The following is an 18,280-nucleotide window of genomic DNA, read 5'->3' on the forward strand; positions in this document are numbered from 1 at the left end:
ACACGTAAAATTGATTATATGTATAGATCTGCAATTGTGGGACTTCATATACATCTGCTTACCTCACAAGACCAAACATTCCGGGGTCCAAATGGAAAGATAATAGGGATGCAAATGGAGAGATAAGTCAGCAAGCAAAGGAGAGTAATATTGCTGAAAGCAAAATCATCCTCAAGTCTTGGTGAGTACCTTCATGAGTTGGACCCTGTTTTTTCACAAACCCCCACCAAAACAACACTGATATATAGACTGTATTTATATAGCACATATCATGGACAGAAGTAGGTCAACAATTAAAAAAAATAGTTGGGTGCACAAGAACCAGGATATAAAAGTGCTCAATCCTAGAAGGTGCATGGGGGCCAGGACTGGAAAAAATGACAGTGTAGAATCCTCAAAATATGGAAACATGCCTACAGTGGGGCTAGGCAAGGCCCAGCAGGAGGATGCCCCCCCCCCCCATGTAGAAGGAATTAGCAGTCCACAAAAATCACAAAAACTGATAAGCTAAAGAAGAGCCATAAAGACCACAAAGTAGACTATTGAGGATAAGAAAGAAATCCTGTATTATTACTATTATGCAAAAAGCCCAGAATTTCCACATACAAGACATACAAAAAGATTAAGAGAGAAATTAGAGTAAAGTAAAATACTTCCACAAGAAAAACTGTCAGAAGCCTAAAAAAAATGTGTTCATTAATACAACAGATTAGTGAAAAACATTATAAAGACCAAGAAATTTTGATCTGTTTTGAAAAAGAAGCATCTGAGGAAGTGCGAAAATATAAACAACAAAACCTAGAGATTTTTGAAAAGTATAAAAAAGAAATATGGACATGGGAAAGAAAGAGATTTATATGGTACAATATTTATTCAAAGTTGAAAGCCAAATTAATCAATACAAAAAAGGCAACCCCAAATATATTCAAAGGGAAATATAGGCAAAGGCATCCAGATATGGAAAATTTCACAATAAAGAAAATAATATCACAAAGAGGGAATGCAGAAAAGAAGATTAGTAAAGTAGAGGTTAAAAAAAATAGAAGATTAAGTTACAGAATGCCTGTGAAGTGAAGGATTTGGTTTAGAAGGTCCAACACAGGTTACATCACAGCATGATGGAACGAGCCCCTAAAGTAAGGAGAAACAGGAAGATCAGGAGACATATGAAGAAGAAATATGGACATGGGAAAGAAAGAGAGATTTAATATGGTGTAATATTTATGCAACAGAGAAAGCAAAACTAATCAATACAAAAAGAGCAGCACCAAAGATATTTGAAGAGAAATACAGGCAAAGGAATCCGGACATGGAAAACTTTTCAAAATAAAATATAAGAAGACAAAGAAGAAGAGTAGAAAAGAAGATTAGTAATGGAGAAGTTAAAGAAATAGAAACAGGTTATGGAGTACTTGCGAAATGAAGGATTCAGTGTAGAAAATCTAACTCAGAGAGCACCACAGCAGGACAGACAACAGACATCCAAATTAAGGAGAAACCAGTGGAACAGAAACCACCGGTCAGTTACCATATGAAGATATTTTGGACCCTTCCACAGGAAACCAGTTAAACGTTCACTTGAAGCTGTACAGCAAGGGTGGGAACAGGAAACTGTGGCAACTCTGGAGCAGTCAATGTTGAGGCGTGATAGGCCAGTGAGTCCCTGTATGATAGAGCAACGGATGACACAGGATGAAATTGACGAGAATGCCTCACAGGAAAATGCTATAGAACTTTCTGCAGCATGCCTACAGAAAATGGAGAACAAAACATGTGCCCTCAGTTTAGAAGAAAATGAGCTAAGAGAAGAGTTGTTTGATTTAATAGAGATAGCAATATTAAGATCAATGAAAGAAAAAGACTGAAGAAGGTCAATAAAACCCAAAAAGTCAGAAGTTTGATAAAACAAATGAACACAGTAATTAGAACTGTCCATAGAGATCCATATGATATAACAGTAGTAAACAAGATATATTACTGTGCAACTAAATTGACAAACAGATAAAATTCTACTACAAGAACACAGAGTAGTAAGGGAAAGGAGGGGGAGAAATCAAATATCATCATGAAAGTATCGAATAGAGAAAACTATAAAGCAATTAAGACAAGAAGTGTTACTGTTAGAGGAGTATAAAAGAGGGAACAGATCAACAAAAATACTCAGAAAGATAGACGTGATAAAAGCAATGTGCAATACTATAATGGAGCAGGAGTTATCATCCACAATTGCAAATAGTAAACTAAAAATATGACAGGCAGAAAAACTTAGAAGATACACAAATAAATATAAAGGAAAAGTACAAAATAAGCAATTTATTTATGACCCCAAATAGTTTTATAGAGAATTGGGAAACAAGGTAAAAGGAATTGAAAGACCATCCAAAAAAGAAGAAATAGATGTATTTTGGAGAAATATTTATGATGATCCTGTTGAACATAACAAAGATGCTAAATGGATAGAAGAAGCAAAAGAAAGTATAAGATGTTCAAAGGTACAGGGTATGAAATGGGATGAAGTAACAGTCAGAGAGATTGAAACAAAGTTAAGAAAAGCCTCTAATTGGAAAACACCAGGCCCAGATGCAGTACCTAACTTCTGGTTAGAAGTATTAACATCTTTGCAAGAAGATTTAGCCATGAGTAAGAACAATTTGTATAGATGCCCTGAATAGACACCAACCTGGCTTATAAGAGGAAAAACAATGTTCCTACTTAAGAGTTAACTTGCAAGCTATCCTAAAAACTATAGATTAATAACCTGTCTTCCAACTGCGTATAAACTATACACCAGAACTGATGCCAACACAGTTTAAAGTCATTTAGAAACAAAGTCAACCATGGCAATAAAATAAAAGGGCAATAAAAGAAAGTGATATGGAACAAAGGATCATCTGTTGCTAAATAAAGTCATAATGGAGTACTGTAAAAAGGGGAGGATTCTAAGTATGGCATAGATTGACTGCAAAAAAAGCATCTGATAGTATCCCACATTCATGGAGAAAAGAGTGATTAAAAATGTATAACATACACCCTACACTGATTGACTAAGTTACAGTGACCATGAAACAATGGCAGACTACTCTACAATTAAGCCATGATAAAGGACAAATTATTATTCCAGGGATAAAAATCCAAAAGGGGATATTCCAGGGTGACTCCCTGTCACCTCTGTTATTCTGTCTTGCTCTTAACCTATTAAGCTGTCTGCTTAACAGATTAGGCCATGGCTATAATTTGGCTCCTAGAAAACAACAAAGCTTAAAGACTTCTCATCTTCTCGTTGTTGATGATTTAAAACTGTACATCAGATGAGAAACTGAAAGCACAACCGCAACTAGTCAAAACTTTTTTCAGACTATATAAGAATGTCATTTGGTCTTGACAAATGTGCAAAAGCAACCTTTAAAACAGAAAAACTGCAGCACCAGTTTGGGACAAGAATGTGATATAAAAGAACTTGAGCAAGAGGGAGTGTATAAATATTTGGGAATTGGTGAAGGATCAACAATAAAACATGAACAAATGTGAATAAAACTTACTAATGAATATTTTTGAAGGCTTAAATTAATCCTGAACACAGCTCTGACATCTAGGAACAAAATTCAAGCTATAAACTAATTTGTCTTCCTGTCCTAACTTACAGTTTTGGAGTGAATGACTGGCCCCAAAATGTAATGGACAGATTAGATAAGAAAACAAGAAGGATGCTTCATGCTCACCAAATGATTTATAAAAATCAGCAGTGCATACCAAGATTATATATTCCCCATTCCGAAGGAGGTATTGGCCTCCTTGAAAATTATTACACATATAGATCTGCAGTCATGGGACTACACACACATCTGCTGACCTCACAGGACCAAAACATAGTGAAAGTTTTGAAACATGAGGAGAATAAATCTAAGATGACTTCCCTGCTTACTCTAGCAGAACCATATCGACATCAAGCAGGAATGGAAATCAAACCAGAAGTAGATAAAAATCAGGTGGCAACTGAATGTGCCAAAAAACAAGAGAAAGAATATAAGGTGATGGATCAGATGAGAAGGCAAGAAATGTGGAAAATGCATAAATATAGTTGCAAGTATAGAAAACTTCTGGAAAAACCTCATGTTGATCAGGATCAAATGCAGGAATGGTTAAGAATAAGCAAATTCAAACCAAAAGATGAAAGGTTAATATTGGTGGCACAATATAGTGGGCTACACATATGGTTTACAAAGTCCATTGAACATATGGGAGAAACAGACAAATGAAGGTTTTGTAAAACAGAATTGGAAACAATCTCACACCTCATTGCTGGTTGTGACATACTAATGGCAGAAGGACTGTATAATGAAAGACATAATAATGTGGCAAGACTGTTGCACTGGGGACTGTGAAAACATTATGTTACTGAAGTAGCTGAAAAACACTGGAAACATGAGCCACAAAGCATAATAGAAAATGATGAAGTCTACATCACACGGGATCACCCATTACCAGCAGTTCAAAAGACAGATGTGAGAAAACCAGATGCAGTGGTCCATGAAACGAAGACACAAGTAGCATTGATCACTTGAAATCACTACACCCAGTGACTACAGTGTCTTGCGTACAGAGAGACACAAAGTCATAAAATATCAGGATTTGCAGGAGAAATGACAGCACTGTGGAAGAAAGGTATCCAGACAATTCCAATAGTAGTAGGAGAAATGGGTCTTATAAAAAAGAATCTATAGTTGTATTTAGACATGTTACCAATACATTTAACTCCATACGAAATGTAGAAGGAGTCATTACTGGGCACATTGCGGGTGCTGTGAAGAGCACTTCTGGCTGACATCAAAGACTGAAACAATACTAATTTCATAAACTGTAATCGTACTTTGACTTAGGAATGGGAATAATACCATTCCCATCATGGTATTAGAAACTCAAAAGACTTGGAAAAATTAAAAAAATATAAATTCTATTCATAAAGTAGCAGAAGGTATTCTAAGAAATAAGCCAACATTTGAATGGGAAAAGGAGATTCTGCCAATAGCGATGAGTGCAAGTAGGAGTACAGAAAGTAGGCAAGAGGGGGCTGGAATTTACTGGAGAAAACTGTCAAAGGAACTAAGGTACTGGGAGCAAATAACTAGAGAGGGAAAGGTAATAGAGTGGGATGAGGCCAAGAAGACTTTTGGACTACAGGCTAAAGACTGCCTTCCTTACCAGGTACTGATATCAGATATAAACAAAGATAAAGGGATAGGAGAATCCTGAGTGAAAGACCTGTCCAGTAAAGTTTTTAGTGGAATCTAGATCAGAAGCTGCTGTTGTTAAAAGAGGGATAATTAGTGGGGCATATAAAATATTGCACAATAACTATTCAAATCAATCAGAAGAGGTTAGAAACGATTCGGAAGACAGACTGGAAAAGCAACTTACAAAGTAACAATGGGGGGACATATCTGTGGCTCCCAAGTATGAAACAAAGTTCAGAAGGTTTATGGTTTTTGCTTGGAATTGTTTGCATAGGTACTTTTTACACCCAAAGCAGACTTCAACTTGATACCTGAGATAGTATAGTTGTTTAAGTTGAACTAACCATAACAGTGGATGTCCGAATAATCACTGCTGCTGTAGCCTTAACTATATGGGGTTATATCCTGCCAAGGGTATAACAGTTGGACTGCTTCCAAAGCTGGAGAGCACCTTCCACATGCCCAAACTGTCAAGCAGGTTGAACTGAGCTGACCAAAAGACAAGCCTTGGCATGAAGCCCTTCACTGCTTTACTGCTGTCAAAGAACAGACCCCTCTGAGGCTTTGGAGGATCAACAGTCAGCTTGTCCTTTCCTTAGCTGGGCAGATAACTTCCCTTTGGGGATAAAAACTCCATTTTCTTATTTTGTACTGATATCTTATTACTCTCCTCTTCAGGAAAGTTATTTTAAAGATGAGTGTTATATCTTAACAGATCTTCTTGAGACTGTAACACACTTTTAAATGGAGCACTCATTTCTGTCATTTTAAATATAGTGTTATCTAACTGATTGTTGTGGGGCTACCATAGCATTTGAAAGTGCTTTTTACTGTGTTTCTTCTGTAAAAAAAAAAATAACTTTTGTGGACTGGTAGTTTGACTGGCATTGCTGCTTGTTTTCCCCAGGACAGAGGCACTGTTGTTCATTTTGTCCATGGAACAGTTTTGTCACTCCCTCTCGGTCCTTCTTCCAGCCACAGCAGTGATCACTATGAAGAATATCATGGGTTTTGGAAGTGAAATGAGTTGGCAGATTCTAAAAATTCCCTACAGAGTATTCTGCCAGACATATAGGTGAGCAAATGTCTGCAACCATGCTGGGAGAAAAATCTAATTGCCTAGACATAGTAAGGCCTTGTTGAGTTTAATTCTGTTGACTGACAAAAAAGTGATTTGTAGAAGATGGGAATCAAAACCTAAACCAAAACCAACTATATTTGAAGTTCTGAGCACTATAAAAGAGATAAAATAACTGGAAGAGGCATTTTTAGAAAAGAGAAGAAGCAAATTACACTAAAAATACATGGAAATTGTGAGAACAGGACATGCAGAATAATGTTCAGGAGGGGGCACAGTGAGGTTTAAGGGAAGGCATGAATCGAGCAAATTATGTAATGTTGGACAGATCATGTTTATAAAGAAAGAAAAGAAATGTGACATATAATGCATGCAAAAAGAAAAATATTAATATAGTTTGCTTTGTCTTCTGTTAATATCTTAAGTCATAATTTAATAAAGGTATTTAAAAAACAATAGACATGAATCAGTACTACATCACAGGATCAACACTACAAGCAAAAGGTTAAACTCTTTAAGATAGACAAGGACTTAGAACACTAGACCCTGAAAAACAACACAATGCAGGAATGTATAATGAGAATAAGAATCCACATTAGAAGACCATGGCTAACAGCACATGGTAGGAATCTATAGCAATGGCTGGAATCTATGACAGGGGTCTATAATTAGCAATACAAACTCATTTTTTTAAAAGGTAAAGACAACCATGACATAAGATCACAATTAACAGCAGAGGGTAGAAATCTATAAAAGGGAGAGTGATCTATGACACATGAACAGCAAAGAGCAAGAATTTATAATAAGGACTGAGATGCATGCCATCAAATAATAATCTACAGATCGGTCAGCCAAAGGACCAGGCAATACTCCAGAAATGCTTCAACTTTTAATGGAACAATCCTACCTTCCTTTATATGTATGATGTAAAAATGATGTTAACTAGTTTCAACATAGCGCGTTGGCTATGTTTATTACCTCTCATCCAGTGAAGGTTCTTTCTGTTGCTGGTGTGGCTTAATCCCAGACATTTGCCGAATAGTTGTTGATAAGGCTTTGATGGTATAATTCATCTCATTCTCTCGCATAACATCACTGTCATAACCTTCAGAAAAAAAAATATTTTAGGTTTATACAAAGTTCAGCATTTTGTCTTTGTTTTGCTCTGTTTAGTTACCATTTCTGTTCAGTCGACAAGGATAGCAGTATAAAAAAATCATATTATAAATGAGAATCATGACAACTGTATACTTCCCAGAGATCTAACTCTGCATGTCTACACTATTAATTAATATAGGATATTGAGCATTCTGCTCAGGAGATTTGTTTTGAGAAAACAGTTGACAAATGCAACATAGCAGGGCATGCATCAGTCTTAAAAAGGATATTTTTGGTGCAACATTGCAGGAAAGGAAAACTGGTATAGGCAGAATGCAACTCAAAGAAAGAAAAGTGGAGAACATGTTAAGCAAGGAAAAAAGTACAGTTTTGTACCTACCATAAATGTAGATGTTCGAAGATCCACATTGCTGCAGTCCTTACATTTGGGTAGTCCGCTGTCCTCGGTCGGCCCGAATATCAAAGTATTAGGCTGACGTCGGTCAAGGCGCTTAAGACTGACATCAGGACGTCAGGGTACAAATGCGCATGACCGACGTCATATCCTCAGTCTTTTCTTGCCCCAGATGTCAGACGACCCTAAACAGAAAGGTCAAAACCAAAAGACAGCAAAAAACAACCAACCACCCTTGTACTAACCATATGTACAATATATACAAAATTTACAATATGTACAACCCAAACCACACAACCGCCTCTAACTACAGAGGGGAAGGAGGGAGGGTAAATTGGACTGCAGCAATGTGGATCTTCGAACATCTACATTTATGGTAGGTACAAAACTGTACTATGTTCTTCACCTCACATTGCTGCAGTCCTTACATTTGGGTAGAATCCCAAAGCAGAGATAAGGGAGGATGGCAAAACTATAAAGCAGTAGGAGCTGCCAAAATGCCCTGTAAAATTGCAGTGGCAAAACCAGCCCTCGATTTAGAGTAAAGTGGAAGGTGATAATGCTTAGAGAAAGTATGCACTGAACTCCAAGTAGCTGCCTCCAAAATATCTTTAGTTGCCACCCCCCTTAAAAAAGCTGTAGAAGTGGCAGTAGCCCTAGTGGAATGAGGCCTAATCCCAGCTGGAATTTCCTTACCATGATGGGAATAACAGAAAGCAATACAAAACCCAATCCACTTAGAAATAGTTTGTTTTGACACAGGCTTGCCCTGAGAACCCAAAGCAAAAGAAACAAATAACTGCTGAGACTGCCTGAACCCTTTAGTTCTGCTCAAATAATATCGCAACTGAATGTGTATATCCAAAGTGTGCAAAATCTTTTCCCCTTTATTTTGGGGGTTTGCATAAAAAGTAGGCAAATGAATAGTTTGGTTTAAAGCCACACTAGAAACCACTTTAGGCATAAAGGAAGGATTAGTACGCAAAGATACCCTATCCTTATGGAAAATTAAGAAAGGCTCAACTGCCATAAGGGCCTGTAATTCAGAAACCCTTCTCGCAGAGGTAATGGCCAACAAAAAAGCAGTCTTCCATGATAAATATTTCAACTCAGCAGTAGCTGCAGGCTCAAAGGTTGTAGAGTGAGTTTCTCCAACACAAAATTGAGATCCCAAGCAGGAGTAGGAGCTCTCCGTGGGGGTCTTATATTCTTTGCCCCTCTAAGGAATTGCTTAAACAAAGGATGAGAAAACAATGGTGGGTCACAGTCATAGTGAGCAGAAATTGCTGCAGCATGAACCTTAATAGAAGAGAAGGACAAACCTTTGTCCAGCAGCTCAGTAAGATATTGAAGAGCCACACTTAAATTAGGCTTAGAAACATCAAATTCCTTTGCTGTACTCCAAAATAAAAATCTCTTCCATTTATCTGCGTACACTTTCCTTGTACTAGGCCTTCTGGCCTCCAAAATAACCTTCAAAACTTGTTGTGGAAGCTGAGACCCTCCAGGGTTTAAAACAGAATATGCCAGGCTGTCAGGTGAAGAGAGTGAAGTTTGACATTGAGTAAATGACTGTTCTCCTGAGACAGCAGGTGTGGAATCGAAGGCAAAGGCCATGGAGGCTCCCGTACCAGACTTCTCAGTAATGGGTACCAGTGCTGTTGAGGCCAATCTGGAGCTATTAAAATCATCTTTGGCTTGTCCTGTCTGACCTTCAGGAGTACCTTTGGGAGGAGAGGCAGAGGTGGAAAGGCATACACATGAAGATTGTTCCAATTGAATGAAAGAGCATCCACTTTCCAAGCTGTGGGATGAAACTTTTTTGTGCAAAACTTTGGCAGCTGGTGGTTTAGTGGAGAAGCGAACAGATCTATGTCTGGAGTTCCCCATAACACTGTCAACTTCTGAAATACATGAGGATCCAATTTCCACTCGTGGGGATCCATAATTTGCCTGCTCAACACATCTGCTAAGGAGTTCTGTGCTCCCGGCAGAAACCTTGCCTGAAGATTTAGCTGTAAACTGAGAGCAGTCTCCCACAAAATCATTGCTTGTCTGCATAGAGGATAACAATGTGTTCCCCCTTGCTTGTTGATGTACCACATGACAGTTGTGTTGTCTGTTAGAACCAACACCTGCCCTGGAAGAAGTAAATCCTTGAAAGCTATCAATGCAAATTGGACTGCTAACATCTCCTTCAAGTTGATATGTAGATGTTGAAGTCTGGCAGGCCACGTGCCTTGTACCCACTTTCCATTTAGATGAGCTCCCCAAGCTTTGTCTGAGGCATCTGTCGTTAGAATCTGACTCGCCTCTGGCCGGGTCACAGAGAGTCCCTTGTTTAGGTGACATTCCTGAGCCCACCACAAAAATTCCTTTTGAATGCAAGGTATTATCTGAATGACAGTGTCCATATCTTGGCAGTGCTGTGTCCATACATTGTTGAGATACCATTGTAGCTTCCTCATATGCAGTTTGGCATTGGGAAGCACCAGAATACAAGATGCCATGAACCCCAAGGCTTGAAGGACTGTCCTTGCAGTCAGCCTGGACAGATGAGACAATTGATGGAAGTAAAGAGAAAGATTCTTTTGTTTGTCCGGGGTCAAAAGGCCATCTGGGATGCTGTATTCAGTCTCACACCCAGAAAGCACATGTCCTGAGAGGGTACTAGACTGGACTTTATTTCGTTCACAGAATACCCCAGGCATCTTAGCACTGCTATCACATATTGCAAATGATGAAGAAGTTCGTCCTTTCCTTGGGCCAGAATCAGGCAATCGTCCAAATAAGGATAGATCTGTATTCCTCTTAGCCTGAAGAAAGCTATCACTGGAGCCAGAACCTTCGTGAACACTCTGGGCGCAGTAGATAAGCCAAAGGGCAATGCAGAGAACTGATAATGAGAAGTACCAGCCCGAAAACGCAGATACTTCCTGCAACTTAGCCTGATAGGAACATGAAGGTAAGCCTCCTTGAGATCCAGAGTCACCATCCAGTGATCTTTGCCCAGCAGAGGTAAAAGCTGTTGTAACGTCAACATTTTGAACTTGGGAATGTCCAGATAAGTGTTGAGGATAGATAAATCCAAAATTGGTCTCCACGTGTTCCCCTTCTTTGGTACTAGGAACAGGTGAGAATAAAATCCTAGGCCCACTTCTGGCAGTGGGACTGGTTGTATGGCCCCAATTTGGAGCAGCAGAGAAATTTGATTGTGAGCCTCTAGTCTTTGCTGAGGAGGAACGTCCGGCATGCCTTTGAAAGGAGGCAAGGTATGGAAATAAAACCTGTAACCTTGGTGTATGATATCCAATACCCATCTGTCCTGGGTAATCAAACTCCAATTTTCCCTGAAGAGTGCCAACCTTCCTCCCAAAGGTGCTGCCAGGCAAGAAGGATCTGGCAGCTGAAAAGGTAGGTCATTGGGCCTGTTTACGAAAGGACTGGCCCCTGCCCTCACCTGAAGATTGTGCAGGAGAACTCCCTGTTCTAGGTCTGAAGGAGCTCTGAGCTCTTCCCCTACCACGTCTAGATCTACCCCTAGACTGTGAATCATAAGAAGGGTACGTCCACCCCTTAGCAGGCCAATTCCTACTAAACTTTGGAGGCTGGACTTGCAAAAAATCTTTAACAGTCTGCATAGACTTAGCCTTGTCTTCCATTTTCTTCAAGACTGACTCCACAGGTGAACCAAACAACACATCAGACTGTAAAGGAGCATCCAAAATCCTTGTCTTAACTTAATTCTGATCCCTCAGCCAGGCGTGCCTGCGAAGAACTGACCCAGTGGCAGCCACCCTAGACGAGGCCTGTACAGCATCAAAACCACATTGTAAAGAATGCTTACCCACCTGTTCAGAGACATGTACCAAATCTTGTAATTCCTTACACTCAATGCCTTCCGCCAGAGCATCTACCTTAGACTTCAGTTGAGAAAGAAGATAGTTTTGATATTTCAACATGTGAAACTGGCAATTCAAAGCCCTCATAGCTAAGGTGGAAGAGGTATAGACTTTCTTTCCCCATCTATCCAAAGCTCTGGCCTCTTTATCTGGAGGAACCGGATTTTTTACAACAGAGGCCTTGACACCCTTAGGTCCCTGACTAACAGTTTCTGGGTCCGCCCTAGGACTCTTATAAAGATATTTATGAGCCTCAGGCACCCTATAATACCTATCCGGTTTAACAGGAGCAGGAGGCAAAGAATCAGGATTAAGTGAAGCCTCCGCAAACACATCTTCCACAACATCCAGAACAGGAGGTATAGCCAAAGGCCTATGCTGGGGTAAAAGCAAAATTCCCTAAGCCTTTTCCTGGAATCAGAGAAGTCCTGACCTTCCCACTTAAAATGTTCCCTCATGGAATGAAGAGTCTCTGAAAAAGAAAAATCCTCTGGAGGAGAAGCAGAAGGAGTCGAATCATCTGCCTCAGAATCAGAATAAGGAGAATACTCCTGCAAGTCTTCAGCCGAAGACTCTGAAACATCTGAAGCCTGCTCAAAACTCCCCAACTCTGGTTCCACCCTAGGCCTCTTATCTGGAGGGGGCAAAGAACCTCTAATCAAAGTAATTAAATCTTCTGCCATTTTAATCATGTGCTTCTTGGGCACAGATCCTGAAGAACTAGGAGTGACACCAACAGAAGCTAAACCTGGCCTGCCTCTGGGAGAAGCCTTAGAAACAGAAGGAGAGGGCCTAACCACCCTAGGAAGGGAGGGGAGTACAGTAACCTGAGAAGCCCCTTCAGCCTGACCTGCCTCCTGAGAGGCCACATCCTGCAATAACAAAGTCTCCCCCTGGGACTCCAGAGAAGCCTCCGGCGAACCACCGGTTCCACTGACGCCTCTAAAGAACCGGCGTCCGACGGACGACTCTTCTTGCCTGGGTTTAGCTGCCTTGTCTTTGCGCTTCTTGAAGAAGCGGGCGCCGGAGCATCCGGCGGCATCTTATAATTGCACCGCTTCCCAAAGACCAACCTGGCACAATCTAACCTTCGCTTAATAGTGCGCTTATTGAACCTAGCACAAAAGCGACACCCAACAACGCCGTGCTCAGGCCCCAAACAAGGAATACACAAAGTATGATAACCTCTATGCGGTATCTGTTTCCCACAAGAAATACAGTTATTCACTTTTCTGACATCCGGTAAACCACTGAGGCAAGAAAAACTAAAATATTCCCCAACTGGGTACTTAGCCAACTTTGACTCGGTCTGAAACTCCGACTAAAATTTCAGAACGCCGAACGGCACTTGCAACGCTGCTTCTGCATCGGACCATGCGGCAAAAAAGACTGAGGATATGACGTCGGTCATGCGCATTTGTACCCTGACGTCCTGATGTCAGTCTTAAGCGCCTTGACCGACGTCAGCCTAATACTTTGATATTCGGGCCGACCGAGGACAGCGGACTACCCAAATGTAAGGACTGCAGCAATGTGAGATGAAGAACATCTACTAGCTGACAAAAAGGTAAAAATCATCTCCAGGTTAAAACTGTTCAATGAAATTGTTTTTAAGGCATCTCAATATGGATGACTAAATAAATATTTCACCTACAACTTTTTAAACCATTTTCACTATTTTCTTAGTCTTTACCTTTAGTCATTTACACCTATAAGCTTCTCACTGGATCTATGACTGGGGTTATCTTTCATGTCTAACTCTAGTACTCGGGATTCAGTATTATTCCTTTATGACTGCATGCTGTGATATCATGGGCCACACTAGGAGAGCACACTTAGCCTTGAGTCTATCATTTATCTCAACTACGGAAGGAGGCCAGTCTCTGAAAAGAATGAAAAGCAGTGAAGAGCTGGAAAGTACACTGTTACAAAAATATACAAATACATACTTACCTGACTTGCAGTTGTTGTTTTTCTTTCAGCTTTTCCCAGGTTAGGGGTCTCCACAGAGGAACTCCGGTCCGCTAATGATTGGCAGTCGATTTTTATGGTGCTGAGGTGCCAGCCCGATGCCCAGCCTTCAACGAAGGCATGCCCATTCATGCATGTCTTGCAAATGCCACTCGACCACGGGGAGGACATGCAGACTCCACACAGAAGGTGCACCTGACTTGCAGTGAACTCCATTAATAGTCACTGGAAGAAGGAGCACTCCAGATATAGGTGGCTGATGGAAGAATAGTTGTGTCCTACCAAGCAAGTTTCCCTCATAGCATAACTGATATGGTAAAAATTGATCCTTTGGTTCTGACATCAGGAACCCTGCTCAGCGGATCTATGACTAAGAAGCTCAAGCAGAAGAAAAACAGGGACAGAAGCCACAGTGTAGCAAATCTTCAAGAAGTCTGAGTCCTTAAATGTCAAGGTTCCACAGCAAACTTGACTTCTGGAGTCATGACTGAAATGATAACGCCTGCTGAAGATATGAACTGATAAGGACATGGTGATGACACAGACTTACCCAATGGAGGCATTCATTAAGCAAACAGTGAAAACAGTCACACTCCTGATAGAGTGGGTTTTGACTGTATTGTTTTCCAAAAAGTAGCTGCGGTGGTGCAGCGGTAGTGTTGTTGACTCACAGGAAGAGGTTCTCCCATTCAATTCTCGGCTGGAGAGCCTTTTTTTTCAAAAAACTTTTTATTGAATTTTTAGGACATTGAAATAAAAATACAACAACAACAAACATTAAAATACATATTGAGGAAAAAAAAAAAATGAAACGTTAGGAGATATTTATAATAACACAATTTTGTATGATAAATGTTTATATCTCAATGCAGTCTAAGAACATACAATAACTATCTACAACATAAACTAATGTTAACCAAAAAATATATCAAAAAAGATATAGATCTAAAATAAAGAAGGTATATAGATATAGAGGAGACTGAGGTCCATGAGACCCAAAAGGAGAGTAGCCAACTATACACTATTAATAATGTGTAGCACCTTTTCTATAGCTTTGTTGATTTGTATCGACTTCTTAGGACTTTTCACTATCATTTTCTGCGCACTGATATATGTACAGGCTAGAATTTTAAAATTATTCCAATTCAGTTTAGTATGATCTAGCCAATTTTGGGTGATATAAAGTTTTATAAGTGAACATATGTATATTAGTACTTGTGAATCCAATTTGGAGAGATAAAGATTTGGTATATGTAGTAATGCAGTCTCCCAGGATAGGGTGGATTTATGATAGCCCATTTTCTGTAAACGGACTTTTAGAGAAGTCCAAAGTTTATGTGAGTGATAGCAAGACCAAAAAATATGTAGAAGATCTGCATTAGGGTGAGAACAACAAGAACATGAAGCCGATTTATTAGCATCAAATTTGTTAAGTTTAGAAGGAGTAAAATATGCATTATTATTAATCATTAGTTGGGTGTAAAAGAGTTTTTTGAAGGGCAAGTATTCTAGTGTATTTTTGATAGCTGAGAGTTTCTGATTTATAGATATATGAGAATTATGTTTGTCCCAATAATTGGAAAAGAGACAAATTGTATTATGAATTATTTGATTAATAAGATTATAGGATTTAGATAACATTTTCTTTGGGAGTGTAAGTACCTGTATAACCGCTTTATAATTAGTAATATCTATGTTATCTACTTTGGTGTATAGAAAATTAACATTGACAATATCTCTTATTTGACATAAGGTGGTTAAATAATTAACATTAACCTTGAGAATTTTGCGCATATTAGTGAGAGTTTCATTTTTGTATTGTAACAGATCCCAAACAGTGAGATCTTTGATCAGGGGAAAGTTTGAAAGATTAAAAGAAATATTATCTAAATTAATATTAGGATTGAGATGGAGAGGTTGCATTAATTGAAATGTATTTTCTAAGTTGACAAGTTTAACAGTTCTTGGAAAGCAAAAAATTTTTGTTTTAAAGAATTAGGAATTTTTAATTTTTTCATGACCTTTAAAGAAAGAAAAGGAAGAGCTAATGGATTAATATTTTTAGTTAAGATGTGTTGATACCATAATTTTGTCCAGATAGGGTATTGATTATATTTCTCAGTATTTATATTCAGAATAGATAATAATTTATTGGCCGAGATAATCAAGTAATAAAGATGAAAATTCGGAAGACCAAGTCCTCCCTTATTTTTAGGAGAAATTAATTTAATGTAAGAAATTCTCACTGATTTGGGAAACCATAAAAAACTAGCCAGGACTTTATTAATTTTGAGAAAAAGATTTTGGAATCAACTGATCCACAGCATTAAATTGAAATAGCAGTCTGGGGAGAATATTCATTTTATTATTGCTGCTTTTGCTAGAAGTGATAAATTAAGCAATTTCCATCTATTTAGATCAAGTATAATAGACGACCATACTTTAGCTAAATTATTCTGAAATGTGGAGAGACCATTATGATTTATGAAAATCCCCAAATATTTAAAATTCTGAACTATCTGGAAAGTGTGATCAGGAAACAAATATGATTTGTGAGCAAGTGGGTTTATGGGGAGAATATATGTTTTTGAGTGTTAATCTGATATCCTGAGACCTCAGAGAATCCTTCAATGGAACCAATTAGTTTTGAAAAGTCTGAGCAAGGTGTTTGAAAATATATTATAAGATCATCTGCAAAAGCCGACAAACAAACTTTAGTGTTAAGAATTCTAGGAATCTTATGGAAGGTATTTTGTGTTATATATAATAATAAAGGCTCTACATATAAATTGAATAAAAAGGAGATAGCGGCAACCTTGCTTTGTACCATTAATGATCTTTATACTTTTAGATACTTTCTTATTAATATAAAGAAAGGTATAAGAATTTTTATATAAGATTCTAATAAAGTCTATATAAGAAGATGGTATATTAAAACAAGACATAATGTGAAAAAGAAAATCCCAGTTGACCCTATCAAAAGCCTTAGCAGCATCCAGGATCAGTGCATACATTGGATTTGAATCTTTTTTAACAAAGTGTATAAGAGAATCGATTGTTAGGGTATTATCCCATGAGTGTCTATGTGACATAAAACCCGCCTGTTCCGAAGAGATCAAGAATGGTAAGACATTTTTTAGTCTAAACGCAAGTAAAGAAGCTAAAATTTTTATATCAATGTTAATCAGAGAAATAGGTCTATAATTATTAGGATCAGTTTTTTCTTTGTCCCTTTTCAAAATTAAAATGGTTTTTGAGGTGTTCCAATACAGGTCAGATATACCATTAATCATTATGTAATTAAAAATTTCAAAAAGAAGGGGTGAAAGCTCAGATGAGTAAGTTTTAAAAAATTCGGGTGTAAAGCCATCAGGTCCCTTTGTTTACTAGTCTTAAGTCTGCTAATGGCTTCCGATATTTCTTTAATAGTCAACGGGGCAGAAAGTGTATTCTTTTGTTGATCATTTAACCTAGGAAATTTGATAGATGACGCAAAATTCACAATATGTTGTTTATTCCTAGAATTGTTTTCCTTTGAATATATCTCTGAGAACAGTGATGTAAAGAGCTGCATAATTTCTGAATCAGTATTATAAAACTTGTTGTTATGTTTTATTGACGAAATTCTAGGAAGAGATTGATTACCTTTAATTATTCTGGCTAGCACTTTAGAAGGAACCTGTGCCCATTCAGAGTATGTAGCTAAGAGCCTTTGCTCTGATATGGTGAGATTATGTTGGTGTAGAAGCAGTAATTCTTTTTGGGAACTTAATAATGAATCATATGTAGAGGAATTAGGACATATTCTGTATTGATTTTCCAAATTCTGAATTTTTGTTTTTAACTGTAATTCTTTATTTCTATATTGTTTTTTAAGATATGATGCTTTGTTAATAAATATACCTCTAAGGGTTGCTTTACATGCAGTCCATTGTATATCTAAAGGAATATCTGATTTGGCTAAGTTAAGATATGTTTCTTTCAATGTTTCAGTTATTAATTTATGTGTATTTTCATTTGAAAGTAAATTATTATTCAGTGTCCAATTATTGTATAAAGATGTATCTAATGTATTTGAAGCAACCGGAGCGCCTTCTGTGTGGAGTCTGTATGTCCTCCCCGCGGTTGAATGGCATTCGAAAGACATGTGTAGAATGGGTGTGCCTTCGTTGAAGGTTGGGCATTGAGCTGGCACCTCGGCACTCGTAAAAAATCTACTGCCAATCATTAGCGGATTGGAGTCCCGTTGTGGCAACCCCTAACCGGGAAAAGCCGAAAGAAGAAAAACAGTTCATCATCATGCTAAAAGACACTACAACTTGTGATCCACTTGGCAAGAGTTTATTTGGCAACTTCTAGCCCTTCACTACACAAAGTAAGGGAGACACAAACAGCTGCTCTGACTTTAGAAATTCAAGCACTTGCTTCAGTAAGAATCTGAGGTGGAAATGAACATCCAGGCTGTGAAAGGATGTTTCTTCAACATTTTCTGCTCCATTTGTAAGACGAGACAAACAGACTGGTTTAGTAATAATATAGACATTAGAATGAAATGTAGGCTGATCCTAAAGGATAACTTCTTCTT

The 18,280-nt window shown here is 38.3% G+C and overlaps 1 protein-coding gene across 1 annotated transcript in view; it reads right to left on the reverse strand.

Moving 5' to 3' along the window:
* Positions 1 to 18,280, reverse strand: part of LOC122803780 (echinoderm microtubule-associated protein-like 5) — a 3,919,718-nt gene that overhangs the window by 1,219,317 nt on the left and 2,682,121 nt on the right. Inside the window, exon 27 of the mRNA XM_044073467.1 lies at positions 7,288 to 7,414. Coding sequence (XP_043929402.1) covers positions 7,288 to 7,414 — 127 coding nt within the window. The remainder of the gene's footprint in view (positions 1 to 7,287; positions 7,415 to 18,280) is intronic.

This window comes from Protopterus annectens, chromosome 6.part0, assembly GCF_019279795.1.
Source record: "Protopterus annectens isolate FY-2018-M chromosome 6.part0, PAN1.0, whole genome shotgun sequence".
Classification (NCBI taxonomy): domain Eukaryota; kingdom Metazoa; phylum Chordata; order Ceratodontiformes; family Protopteridae; genus Protopterus; species Protopterus annectens.